At 48.3% G+C, this 13,352-nt stretch overlaps 1 protein-coding gene across 2 annotated transcripts in view; it reads left to right on the top strand.

Annotated features, from left to right (window-relative positions):
* ATP8A2 (ATPase phospholipid transporting 8A2) overlaps window positions 1-12,569 on the top strand; it is a 402,437-nt gene extending 389,868 nt beyond the window's left edge. For both annotated transcript variants that reach the window (XM_068984498.1, XM_068984497.1), the window contains 2 exons: window positions 7,546-7,637; window positions 12,472-12,569. In XM_068984498.1, the coding sequence (XP_068840599.1) occupies window positions 7,546-7,637; window positions 12,472-12,569 (190 nt within the window). The remainder of the gene's footprint in view (window positions 1-7,545; window positions 7,638-12,471) is intronic.
* The last annotated feature ends 783 nt before the right edge of the window (window positions 12,570-13,352 follow it).

Raw genomic sequence — 13,352 nt, 5'->3', positions numbered from 1 at the left:
GTGATGGACAGGGAGGCCTGGCGTGCTGTGATTCATGGAGTCACAAAGAGTCGAACAGGACTGAGCGACTGAACTGAACTGAACTGAACTGCCATTATGTTCATTACCTCCACCATAATTTGGCCTCAGGTCAAACAACAGGGAGGGAATAGAGCTCCACCCATCAACAGAAAATTGGATTAAAGATTTACTGAGCATGGCCCATCAGTCAGAACAAGACCCAGTTTCCCCCCTCAGTCAGTCTCTCCCTTCAGGAAGCTTCCGTAAGCCTCTTATCCTTCTCCATCAGAGGGCAGACAGACTGAAAACCACAATCACAGAAAACTAACCAATCTGATCACATGGACACAGCCATGTCTAACTCAGTGAAACCATGAGCCTATGCTGTGTAGGGCCACCCAAGATGGATGAGTCATGGTGGAGAGTTCTGACAAAACGTGGTCCACTGGCAAGGGGAATGACAAACCACTTCAGTATTCTTGCCTTGAGAACCCCATGAACAGTATGAAAAGGGAAAAAGTTATGACACTGAAAGATGAACTACCCAGGTCGGTAGGTGCCCAATATGCTACTGGAGATCATTGGAGAAATAACTCTAGAAAGAATGAAGAGATGGAGCCAAAGCAAAAACAACACCCAGTTGTGGACATGACTGGTGATAGAAGCAAAGTCTGATGCTGCAAAGAGGAATATTGCATAGGAACCTGGAATGTTATGTCCATGAATCAAGGCAAATTGGAAGTGATCAAATACGAGATGGCAAGAGTGAACAATGACATTTTAGGAATCAGCAAACTAAAATGGACTGGAATGGGTGAATTTAACTCAGATGACCATTATATCTACTACTGTGGGCAAGAATCCCTTAGAAGAAATGGAGTAGCCATCATAGTCAACAAGACTCCAGAATGCAGTACTTGGATACAATCTCAAAAACGACAGAATGATCTCTGTTCGTTTCCAAGGCAAACCATTCAGTATCACAGTAATCCAAGTCTATGCCCCGATCAGTAATGCTAAAGAAACTGAACAGTTCCATGAAGACCTACAAGACTTTCTAGAATTAACACCCAAAAAAGATATCCTTTTCATTATAGGGGACTGGAATGCAAAAGTAGGAAGTCAAGAAATACCTGGAGTAACAGGCAAGTTTGGCGTTGGAGTACAGAATGAAGCAGGGCAAAGGCTAATAGAGTTTTGACAAAAGAATGCTCTTGTCATAGAAAACACCCTCTTCCAACAACAGAAGAGAAGACTCTACACATGGACATCACCAGTGGTCAATACCAAAATCAGATTGATTACATTCTTTGCAGCCAAAGATGGAGAAGCTCTATACAGTCAGCAAAAGCAAGACCAGGAGCTGACTGTGGCTCAGATCATGAATTCATTGCCAAATTCATACTGAAATTGAAGAATGTAGGGAAAACCACTAGACCATTCAGGTATGACCTAAATCAAATCCCTTACAGTGGAAGTGACAAATAGATTCAAAGAATTAGATCTGATAGATTGCCTGGAGATCTGTGGTCAGAGGTTCATGACATTGTATAGGAGGTAGTGATCAAGACCATCCCCAAGAGAAAGAAATGTAAAAAGGCAAAATGGTTGTCTGAAGAGGCCTTAAAAATAGCTGTGAAAAGAAGAGAAGTGAAAGGCAAAGGAGAAAAGGAAAGATACCCACTTGAATGCAGAGTTGCAAAGAATAGCAAGGAGAGATAAGAAAGCCTTCCTCAGTGATCAGTGCAAAAAAAATAGAGGAAAACAACAGAATGGGAAAGACTAGAGATCTCTTCAAGAAAATTAGAGATACCAAGGGAACATTTCATGCAAAGATGGGCTCAATAAAGGAGAGAAATGGTATGGACCTAACAGAAGCAGAGGATATTAAGAAGAAGTGGCAAGAATACACAGAAGAACTATACAAAAAAGATCTTCATGACCCAGATAATCATGATGGTATGATCACTCACCTAGAGCCAGACATCCTGGAATGTGAAGTCAAGTGGGCCTTAGAAAGCATCACTATGAACAAAACTAGTAGAGGTGATGGAATTCCAGTTGAGCATTTTCAAATCCTGGAAGATGATGCTGTGAAAATGCTGCACTCAATATGCCAGCAAATTTGGAAAACTCAGCAGTGGCCACAGGACTGGAAAAGGTTAGTTTTCATTCCAATCCCAAAGAAAGGCAATGCCAAAGAATGCTCAAACTACCTCACAATTGCACTCATCTCACATAATAGCAAAGTAATGCTCAAAATTATCCAAGCCTGGCTTCAACAGTATGTGAACTGTGAAATTCCAGATGTTTAAGCTGGTTTTAGAAAAGGCAGAGGAACCAGAGATCAAATTGCCAGCATCTGTTGGACCATCGAAAAAGCGAGAGAGTTCCAGAAAAAGATCTACTTCTACTTTATTGACTATACAAAGCCTTTGACTGTGTGAATCACAACAAACTGTGGAAAATTCTGAAAGAGATAGGAATACCAGACCACCTGACCTACCTCCTGAAAAATCTGTATGCAGGTCAGGAAGCAACAGTTAGAACTGGACATGGAACAAAAGACTGGGTCTAAATTGGGAAAGAAGTATGTCAAGGCTGTATACTGTCAACCTGCCTACTTAACTTATATGCAGAGTACATCATGAGAAATGCCAGTCTGGATGAAGCATAAGCTGGAATCAAGATTGCCGGGAGAAATATCAATAACTTCAGATACACAGATGACACCACCTTTAATGCAGAAAGCAAAAAACTAAAGAGCCTCTTGATGAAGGCAAAAGAGGAGAGTGAAAAAGTTGGCTTAAAGTTCAACATTCAGAAAACTAAGATCATGGCATCCAGTCCCATCACTTCATGGCAAATAGATGGAGAAACAAGGGAAACAGTGACAGACTTTATTTGGGGGGGCCTCCAAAATCACTGCAGATGGTGACTGCAGCCATGAAATTAAAAGACATTTGATCCTTGGAAGAAAAGTTATGACCAAGCTAGACAGCATATTAAAAAGGAGCGTTATTACTTTGCCAACAAAGGTCCATCTAGTCAAAGCTATGGTTTTTCCAGTAGTCATGTATGGATGTGAGAGTTGGACTATAAAGAAAGCTGAGCACCTAAGAAGTGATGCTTTTGAACTGTGGTATTGGAGAAGACTCTTGAGAGTCCCTTGGACTGCAAGGAGATCTAACCAGTCCATCGTAAAGGAAATCAATCCTGAATATTCATTGGAAGGACTAATGCTGAAGCTGAAGCTCCAATACTTTGGCCACCTGATATGAAGAACTGACTCATTGGAAAAGACCCTGATGCTGGGAAAGATTGAAGGCAGGAGGAGAAGGGACACAGAGGATGAGATGGTTGGGTGGCATCACCGACTCAATGGACTTGAGTTTGAGTAAACTCCGAGAGTTGGTGATGGACAGTGAGGCCTGGTGTGCACAGTCCATGGGGTCACAAAGAGTCGGACACAACTGAGCGACTGAATTACTGATTCCAGTATATATGTATGTACTATGTCTTCTTTATACATCCTCTGTCTATGGACACTTAGGTTGCTTCCATGTCCTGGTTATTGTAAATAGTGCTACAGTGAACACTGGAGTGCATATATCATTTTGAATTATGTTTTTCTTTGGATATATGCCTAGCAGTGGAATTTAAGGATCACATGGTCATTCTATATTTAGTTTTGTAAGGAACTCCCATACTGGTCTATGTAATAGTTGTACTCATGTATATTGTACCAATTTATATTCCCACTGACAGGGTAGAAGTGTTCCTTTTTCTCTACACTGTCTCCAGCATTTATTGTTCGTAGATTTTTTGATGATAGCCATTCTGACCATTGTGAAGTGAAATCTCCTTGTGGTTTTGATTTGCATTTCCCTGATAACGATGTTGACCATCTTTTCATATCTTTCAGCCATCTGTCTGGAGAAATGTCTATTTTTTAGACATATAGAAGACCTATTTTTTGATTGGATTGTTCACATTCTTAATAATGTCTTTGATTCAGAAAAGCTTTTAATTTTGATGAAGTCCAGTTTATCTATATTTGTCGTTGTTGCCTATGCTTTGGGTATCATAGCTAAGAAACTGCCATATCTAAGGTCATAAATATTTATATAGTTCTATATAGATATATAAAAATCTTTTTATTTTTATCCATATAAAGATTTATGTAGTTTTGGCTCTTACAGTGGCAGGGAGGCCTGGTGTGCTGCAGTGCATGGGGTCGCAAAGAGTCAGACATGACTGGGTGACTGAAGAACAAGCACAGCTCTTACATTAGGTCTTTGGCCCATTCTGAGCTACTTTTTGCCTGTGATTGCAGGCTAGAGCTCAACCTCAGTTACTCCAGACCCATTTGCTGAAGAGACATTTTTCTCCTCATGAATGGTCTTGGTACCTTGGGCAAAAGTCAGCCAACCATAGATGTACAAGTTTACTACTAGGCTGTTAACTACACTACACTGATTTATATGTCTGTAAATTTCAGGACTTCCTGGTAGTTGAGTTGGTAAAAAATCTGCCTGCAATGCAGGAGACCACAGTTCAGTTCCTGTGTCAGGAAGATCCGCTGGAGAAGGGACAGGCTACCCACTCCAGTATTCTTGGACTTCCTTTGTGGTCAGCTGGTAAAGAATCCGCCTGCAATGTGGGAGACCTGGGTTCGTTCCCTGGGTTGGGAAAATTCCCTGGAGAAGGGAACAGCTACCCACTCCAGTGTTCTGGCCTGGAGAATTCCATGGACTATTTAATCCATGGGGTCGCAAAGAGTTGGGCACGACTGAATGACTCACTTTATAGTAAATCTTGAAATCAGGAAGTATGAGTCCAATAATTCTGTTGTTCTTTTTTCAAGATCATTTTGACTACTTGAATCTTAGGATAAATTTTTCCATTTCTATTAAAAAAAAAGTTGTTGGAATCTTACCTAACTGCTTTGGTTAGAACATCCAGTAAATTTGTTGAATAGAAGTGGTAAAACCACACAGCTTTGTCTTGTTCCTGATCATAAGAGAGATGTGTTTCACTACAGAGTATGATGTCAATTGTGGGTTTTCCATAAATGCTCTGTTGAGGAATTTCCCTTCTTGTCTTGGTTTGCTGAGTATTTTTATTATGAAAGGGCATTGGACTTTGTCAAGTGATTTTTCTGTGTGAATTTAGGAGATCATTGATACTGTTCTTTCATTCTGTCAATGTGGTATATTATATTGATTGAGTTTTGTATGTTGTACCACCTTTGCATTCGGGGATAAATCCCATTTGGTGAGGTTGTTGGTGGTAGTTAGTCGCTAAGTTGTTTCCAACTCTTGAGACCCCATGGACAGGAGCCAGCCAGGATCCTCTGTCCATGGAATTTCCCAGGCAAGAATACTGGAGTGGGTTGCCATATCATTCTCCAGGGGATCTTCCTGACCCAGGGATTGAACCTGGGTCTCCTACATTGCAGGCAGATTATTTACTGACTGAGCCACAAGCAAAGCCCTTGGTAAGGTTATATAATCCTTTAATTATACTGCTGAATTTGGTTTGTAATATTTTGTCAAGAGTTCTCTTTTTTAGACCTAAATTATTCTTTCCTGAGTAATCTGTACTCCTTTTTTTTCTTCTTATTAAGCAGAATTAACCAAAGTAAATATTTGATTGTGTTTTCTTCACCTTTCTTCCTAAGTCTTCATGAGTTGGTGACTTTCAGACCATATATAGATAGCAGAATGCTGGAAGTGGTAAATATTATTCTTATACCCCTTTCTCAACACTTGTAGGACTTGGTAAAAGAGTGCAAGTGGAGACTGTGTCTGAATGTGTGTGTGGAAGTAAGTCAAGCTGACGAATAACCAAGCACCATGATCAGCATACCTGCTTGAAGAGCGCAGTGCCTGGTGATGACCAGAGAGTCTGGGAGCTGTGGATGGTGCATCTGCCCAGCCTTGTGGCTCAGGGTGGTGGTTCAGAGGGCCCAGGGCAGTTTATTTCCCTGGAAGGAAAGACAAGAGGGCAGGAAGAAGCAGTGTGAGGGGAGAGAGAAGCGCGTGTTCTCATCAGCTGTCTTCCCGAGGTGGGCAGGCTGAGGCTCATCCTTCCAACCAAGATAATCAGGCACTGCGGTCTTGGTGCACAGTGAACTTCAGCTCGTAGGTCTGTGGAGAGGAGCTGGGCCCTGCCTCCCCCGCACAGGCCCTTGGGGGAGCATGAAGTGGGCCCTGGGCTCAGGCCTGGACCATAGGCAACCCTGGCTTCTCCTACAACTGCCATCGTGGGAAGCGGGGCAGAGCAGATTGGGGGTCGGGGAGGGGGCTGTGTGTGTTGCCATAGCAAGTACCACTCAGCAGGTGGTTTAAACAACAGCAGTGTTTTCTCACGGTTCTGGAGGTCAGAAGTCCCAGAGCAAGGTGTCTACCAGGCTGGTTCCTCCGGGGGTGGCCTCCTCTGCTTGTAGGTGAAGGCAGTTTCCTCTCTGTGTCCTCGCTTGGTCGTCCCTCTGTGTGTGTGTGTCTTAATCGCCGCTCCTCATAAGGACCCTGTCAGATTGGATTAGGGTTGACCCAACGACTCCATCTGAACTTAACACTAGTTGCTCAGTCATGTCCAACTCTTTGCAACCCTGTGGACTGTAGGCCGCCAGGCTCCTCTGTCCATGGGATCCTCCAGGCAAGAATACTAGAGTGGGTAGCTATTCTCTTCTGCGGATCTTCCCAACCCAGGGAGTGAACCCAGATCTCCTGCATTACAGATGTTTTCTTTACCGTCTGAGCCACCAGGGAACCCATTTGAACTTAATCAGCTCTTTAAAAGGCCCCTGTCCAGTCCAGCCCCATCCTGGCATTCTGAAGGGTTGGGGCTCCCACAGGCGCAGTCTGGAGGGGCCCAGTCCAGCCGTCACAGATGGTGTGGGCAGCTCTGTACACCGTGGTCTCTTGGGGAAAGCTCGGTGACGTCCCCCCAACAGGAGGAAGTCAGGGCACTGTACCACCCCAAGTACCCCTTCCCTTGGTCTGCAGGCATAAAGCCCAGCCGTCCTCGGGGGGGACCTCTGTCTCCCCACAGCAGTGGCGGCCTTGGAGAGGATCATGTCTGGAGAGGCAGGAAGAACTCCTAATCCTTGTATTTTCAAAGAAAATGCACCTTGGTGTTCACCGTGGTTCTAAAGAAGCATCAGGTTCTGCAGAAAGAAACCATTTCCTGCCGGGTCCCCAGGGTACCGGGGGAGGCTCCAGGCCTGGCAGGGATGGAGGGTTTTCATTCACCAGAACCACAGCTCTGGTCCCCTCAGGTGTGAGGCGGGTGGGGCTCCAAGGCGTCCTGCACAGGGTGAGCTGGACACAGGGCGGCTTTCAGAGGACCCAGTTAAAAGAGTCGAACAGCAGCAGGTAGCATCTGTGTGAACAGACGGGCGCTGGTGAGATGGGGCGTTCTTCTGGATGGGGCAGCTTCTTCCTGGTCTGTTTCATCTTACGATCTGAAGTTGCCCTCCAAGCACCTCCAGGAGGTATCCGCAGGGCTGGAGACTGACCATGTGCGCTGTGCCCCCAGGATGAACGAGCGAGACCGGCTGCTAAAGAGGCTGAGCAGGAAGACGCCACCCACCCTCTTCCGGGGCAGCTCCCTCCAGCAGTCCATGCCACGTGAGTAGCCCCCTGGAACGGGGGGATGGAGGGAGACCACGGCCAGGCTGGAGCCCCACATGGGGAAGTGGAATTGGTGTACCTGGCGCCAGGCAGGGCCAGCCAGATAGCAGGTAATTCCCCAGGACCCAGTCAAGTGTCTGAATGACATGGTCCATAAATTTAAAACTCATGTGTGGTTAGCCTCCCAGTCAGATTCTTTCTAAGATGGAAGTGATGTTGCCTTTGCCTGGTGCCCCCCAAGGATGGCCCCATGCTCTTGGCAAACTAAGCAATGACAATCATGAGCCCCTGCCTCCCCTGGCCCCCCAAGTGGAGGCTTGGCCTGGTTTCTGCCAAGTGGGGTCCACGGGAATGTGCCAGAGGCCAGGGGAGCGGGAGACATGAGAGTCAGCGGGAATGGAGCTCGGGGAGGTGATGGGCTTACCTGCCTCAGGACACCTGGCCAAGCCTCAGGTCAGTGCAGTAACTGATCCAGCACCGCCTGGGGCTCCAGAGCCCAGCCAGGGCCTCTGATCCTTGAGAGGGTGAGTCTGGAGGAGGTGGGGTGGTGGGCTCCCAGGTTCGGGGTCGCACCTTGGAGCCGGGCTGCCTGCAGTCCTATCCCATCTCTGCCCCTCTGTGATCTCAGGTGAGTTAACGCCTCTGTTTCTATAAACCAGGGAGGACATGAGAACATACCTGGGTTACTGGGATGATTCTCTGAGGTTGTGCGTACAGAGTGCCTGGAACAGAGCCTAACAGTAAGGACTCTGATAAATGCTAGGTATTACTTTTCTGCCACTAATTGAGTAAGTTTGAGCCCCTTACATATTTCTTTGAACATCTGTTTTCTCACCTGAGGAGAAAAAATGGAATGATGTCCATCTTACACAGTCTGTGAGGCCACATGATGGTCGGTGCACAGCCCACGAGGAACAGGAGCGCTGGCTCCATAAACATGGGACTTGTGCCGTTTAGCCTCCGACCAGAGAAAGAACAGAGAGGAGAGCAAAGACCACATGAGGACCCATGCAAGAAGTGTCTGGCGACAACCAGAAAGGCTCTTAAAACAACAAAGAATTGTTTTCTGAACTCTCCATATTTTGAAGGACACACACACACAAAAAAATTCTAATGAGCAAGTACAAACATATTAAGCAAGCTGCTAAAATCACACCATGTCTTAAAGACAGTCAGCAACTAGTAGTAAGACCCTGATGGACAGCAGGGTATTCACCCACCCCCAGAGAAGGCGATCTGGCATGAGGAGCAGCCTCCGGCCTCAGTGTTCCCAGGGAACCGGGAGCCCAGGTCCCGGAGCACTTGCTCGCAGGGACCACACGTACACGGTGTCCGCAGCCTGAGCTCAGCGTTCCCTGGCTGGTCTGATCTCCTTACCGTCCCCCTGGTCTTCCCACATTCTACTGCTCTGAGGACTCTTCCAGACAGGAAACAGCTACTTTCCCTAAGATGTTATCAGAGCTCAGCGTCGAAGGAATGCTACTACTTAAGGGACGTTTTATTCCAAAATAATGAAAAAATGACCCAATTTTATGGACTTCCCCAAATGTTCTACCAGAAGAAGACAAAACAGCTAAGCAGTGCGTCTGCCCTCCCACCTACCCGAACACTGTCCTTGGGTCCTGGCCACGGCTGAGCGTCAAGAAAGCGTATGCGCCAGCCATCAAGTATGTTCTCCAGGCCCCCAGCATTCCTTCCCAGCTCTCAGGACTTCCTGGAGATGAATGATGGTAGGAAATGCTAAGAGCCAGAGCTCCCCTCTTCCCCGTTTGAATGCAGATGGCAGTTACCTGTTCATCTGGCAGGAGCTGTGAGTGATGGGGAATCTTTGTCAGGCTGGGCAAGCGGAGTCTGGCTGGGTGATTACTGTTCTGGTGGTTCTGGTCTAACCCCTCCCAGGCCTGGTTTCCAAGACGAAAATGTTTATCTGAATCACAGAGCACCCTTGTCCCCAGGACCACCATCCTTTCTTTCTTGCAAGTCCACTTAGCCTCAGTTGAGGCTGAGAACCTCCTGGTGGATGCCCCCTGGGGGAGCCGGTGGAGGGGCCTCCAGGAGAATAGCTCTGCTGTCAGACCAGAAGCTTCCCTGGAAACCCTCCCCACCTGCGAGGGGCTGAGCTACCCCACCTGACCGTCCTGTGCCTGTGAGTGGAAACAGGAGCCCGGGAGGGCACTGCAGCTGATTTCCCCAGGCGCAGGCGGGTCTGAACAGAAAACAAGAAATAAAAGACAAGGCTGCGGCCCTTCCCCTGGAACAGGGAGTAGACCACTCCGGATGCTAAGGTCCTCTTCCCTACAGAACATCTCAGGCAATGTTTACTTGTACATCTCAGCAAGTCCCCTTCACTCCAGCCCATCCACCCCCAGAGAAGACACATTAAAACACAGTTAGCAATTGTTTTGTCTGGGCTGATTGTCAAGTCAGGCTCCTTGGTCCCTGGCCTGGAGTGGAGGCCTCCCCTGGGGATGCCAAGGATAGAAACAGTCTGCCTGCAGGAGAGGGCTCTGTGGCCTGGGCACTGCCAGCCGAGGGCCCTTCCTGGCACCCGCATGGAAGACTCGTGGTGAAGGCCTCATCCAGTACAGGCCATTTATTTTACAGCAAAGTAAACCCAGGAGACTGAAACCTTAAAGGGCACCAGTTCTATGGCCAAGCAAGGACTGGCCAGCCCTTCTCACCTGGGGCCTCGGCCCTGGGCTCCAGATCCCCTGTAAAGGTGGGGCGGGGCGACATCCAGCTTAGGATGGAAAGCCCTGTGGCTGCCTGCCTCCCCAGGTGTGGGAGAAGCACTTACCTACTAAGTGAAGTAGGTCAGACACAGAAAGACAAATATCACAGGATGTCACTTACATGCAGAATCTAAAAAAGGCTACAAATGAACTTGTGTAAAACAGAAGCAGAATCACAGCAAATGAACTCATGGCATAGGGGTGGGGGGAAGGGATAGGACAGGAGACTGGGACTGACGTGTACACACGACTGTATATAAAACAGACAAACAAGAGACCTTACTGTGTAGCTCAGGGAACTCTGCTCAATTCTCCCTAATAACCTGAATGGGGAAAGAGCTTAAAGAGTACACACACATGTATATTTAAAAGCAGAGACATTACTTTGCCAACAAAGGTCCGTCAGGTCAAGGCTATGGTTTTTCCAGTAGTCATGTATGGATATGAGAGTTAGACTATAAAGAAAGCTGACAACCAAAGAACTGATGCTTTTTAACTGGGAGAAGACTCTTGAGAGCCCCTTGGACAGCAAGGAGATCCAACCAGTCCATCCTAAAGGAGATCAGTCCTGAGTGTTCATTGGAAGGACTGATATTGAAGCTGAAACTCCAATACTTTGGCCACCTGATGCAAAGAGCTTACTTATTTGAAAAGACTCTGATGCTGGGAAAGATTGAGGGCAGGAGAAGAAGGGGTCGACAGAGGATGAGATGGTTGGATGGCATCACCAACTCAATGGACATGAGTTTGAGTAAACTCCGGGAGTTGGTGATAGACAGGGAGGCCTGGCGTGCTGCAGCCCATGGGATAGCAAAGAGGTGGACACGACTGAGCAATTGAACTGAACTGAACATATGTATAACTAAGTCATTGTGCTGTCCACCCAAAACACAACGCTATGAATCAACTATACTTCAATATAAAATAAAAATGCAAACAGAAAAGATATCCAGTATGATACACAGGCAAAACTCCTGATTTCTTGTTCTCCTTTAAAGGACGTGATGAGATAACAGCACCAGTGATAAGTCATAAACAGGTGTGGATGGGAGGCAGGCCCTGGCCTGGGTTGTCTTTTGCTCAGAAGGTCTTATCTGGCTGTGGGGTGTTTCCAGACCTCTGACCCAGGAGGGTCGGTGAGCAGAGAGGGCGTCTTGCAAATGTCCCTCCAGTGGGAATGGCTGGTTAGGAGGGACTATCCTGCCTCGAGCTGGGAATGCAAACTCCGTCCCAAAAACACAGGGGAGCTGCAGGGGAATGTGGGCCCTGCCTGGGCTTGGCTCCCAGCTCTGCCACCTTGTGCCTCAGTTTCCCCACCTGTGACATGGGAAGAACTCTCACCTGTCTCCTAGGGCTGTCAGGAGGAGGAAGCAAGCCACATGTGCTTAGCATAATACATACAACAATGCCTGAGACGCAGAGCATTTAATAATTGTCTGCTGTCGTCATCATTGGAACTGGGAACTCCCTGGGGATCCAGTGGTTAGGAACTCCAGGCTGTCAATGCCGAGGGCCCAGGTTCAATCCCTGGGTGAGGAACTAAAATCTCACAAGCTTTGTGGCCCCCCCCCCCAAAAAAAATCATTATTGGTACTGGTTGTAAAATCTAGTCTTTATGTAGCCACTGGGCCAATCATTAAACTCCTCAACTTTATCTAGTGATCTTTTTATTTACATGAACACACACTCACTATAATTTATTGCTGGTCCAGATCCGTGCGACATCAGCCAGGCAGGCTCCCAGCACCACGTGCGCTCTGCCAGCCTTTCCTGTTAGTGCGTTTAGGGCTGCATGAATTACCGACTGGCCTGCGGCTCAGGGCGCATTGGAATGTTTCCCGCACAGGACAACTTGCCTTTCCCCTTGATGGGTGGTGGGAAAGTGCAGCCATGGCCCAGTGACCCACAGATGATGCCTCACAGGCTGCGCTAAATGGGAGGCCACCCCTCTGAGCCCTGCCCAGTCGTGTCAGCACCCACCCCTTCACGGGGGTCACAGGTCCCTGGACCCCCATCCAAGGCTACAGAGCCGCAGTGTCTCCCCCCAGAGCAGCTGCTCTGGACGCCCCTCCTCACTGGCCCCTGTGCTCCTCTTGCAGATGGGTACGCCTTCTCCCAGGAGGAACACGGAGCCGTGACTCAGGAAGAAATCGTGCGCGCCTACGACACCACGAAGCAGAAATCCAGGAAGAAGTAGGACGCTGCCTCCCGCCGGAGCGCAAGAAGAGACTCATGGCAGCAGCCAAAACACCGCAACACGTCCTGTGGCCTTAGCCCGTTCCTTCGCTCTGTGCCCTGGCGACCCTGGAGCCGGACCGCCGGGGTGCCCCACGCCCTCCCTGCTCGTCCGCCATGCTCGGCCCGACTCTTGTTTAAGCGTTCAGCTGTGCGCTGTGAGGTGTGAAATTAAAACCATTATGTTTCCCCAGTATTTACACATCCGTCCGGGTGGCTCTGAGAGAACAGGGACGGGCTTTCGTGCTGCTTGAGGAGCCCAGCTGGGGGGTCGGATACCCGCAGGTTTGTTCCGCAGGCTGCACGGAACCTTACCTCGAGGTGGACAGCCCACTGGCTTTGATGTCCCATGTGTTGGTTTGAAGTTGGCATCATCATCGTGATTGCAATGAAGTCATAAACATAGGTATCTGGGTGGTAAACCTGAGAAGAACTTTTGGAACCTCAGTCATGGTCTCGGCAGGGCGGACCCGCCGGGGTCCGCACAGTCTCCTGCCCCGTCCTGCCCGGGGCCTCCCGGCCGGGCGCCCCAACAACAGTCCCGCTGCATGGTTGGCCCTGCGCTTGGTGCATGGCAGCTGCAGGCACCGGCTCCGATCCTCACCCTCCCTCCTCCCCCAGATTCAGAAACGGATGCAAGAAAGCCCCCTTCTTCTCTATCTAAAGAAACAGCAATTTGCATATATTCCAAGTGTTTATCTTCCTCTTTCTGGTGGCAAGGAGGCCTGCGGGTCAGGGTGATGTG

This window comes from Capricornis sumatraensis, chromosome 12, assembly GCF_032405125.1.
Source record: "Capricornis sumatraensis isolate serow.1 chromosome 12, serow.2, whole genome shotgun sequence".
Taxonomy (NCBI): domain Eukaryota; kingdom Metazoa; phylum Chordata; class Mammalia; order Artiodactyla; family Bovidae; genus Capricornis; species Capricornis sumatraensis.
The sequence above is the reverse complement of the archived record's forward strand: the minus strand, read 5'-3'. Positions and strand labels throughout refer to the sequence as shown.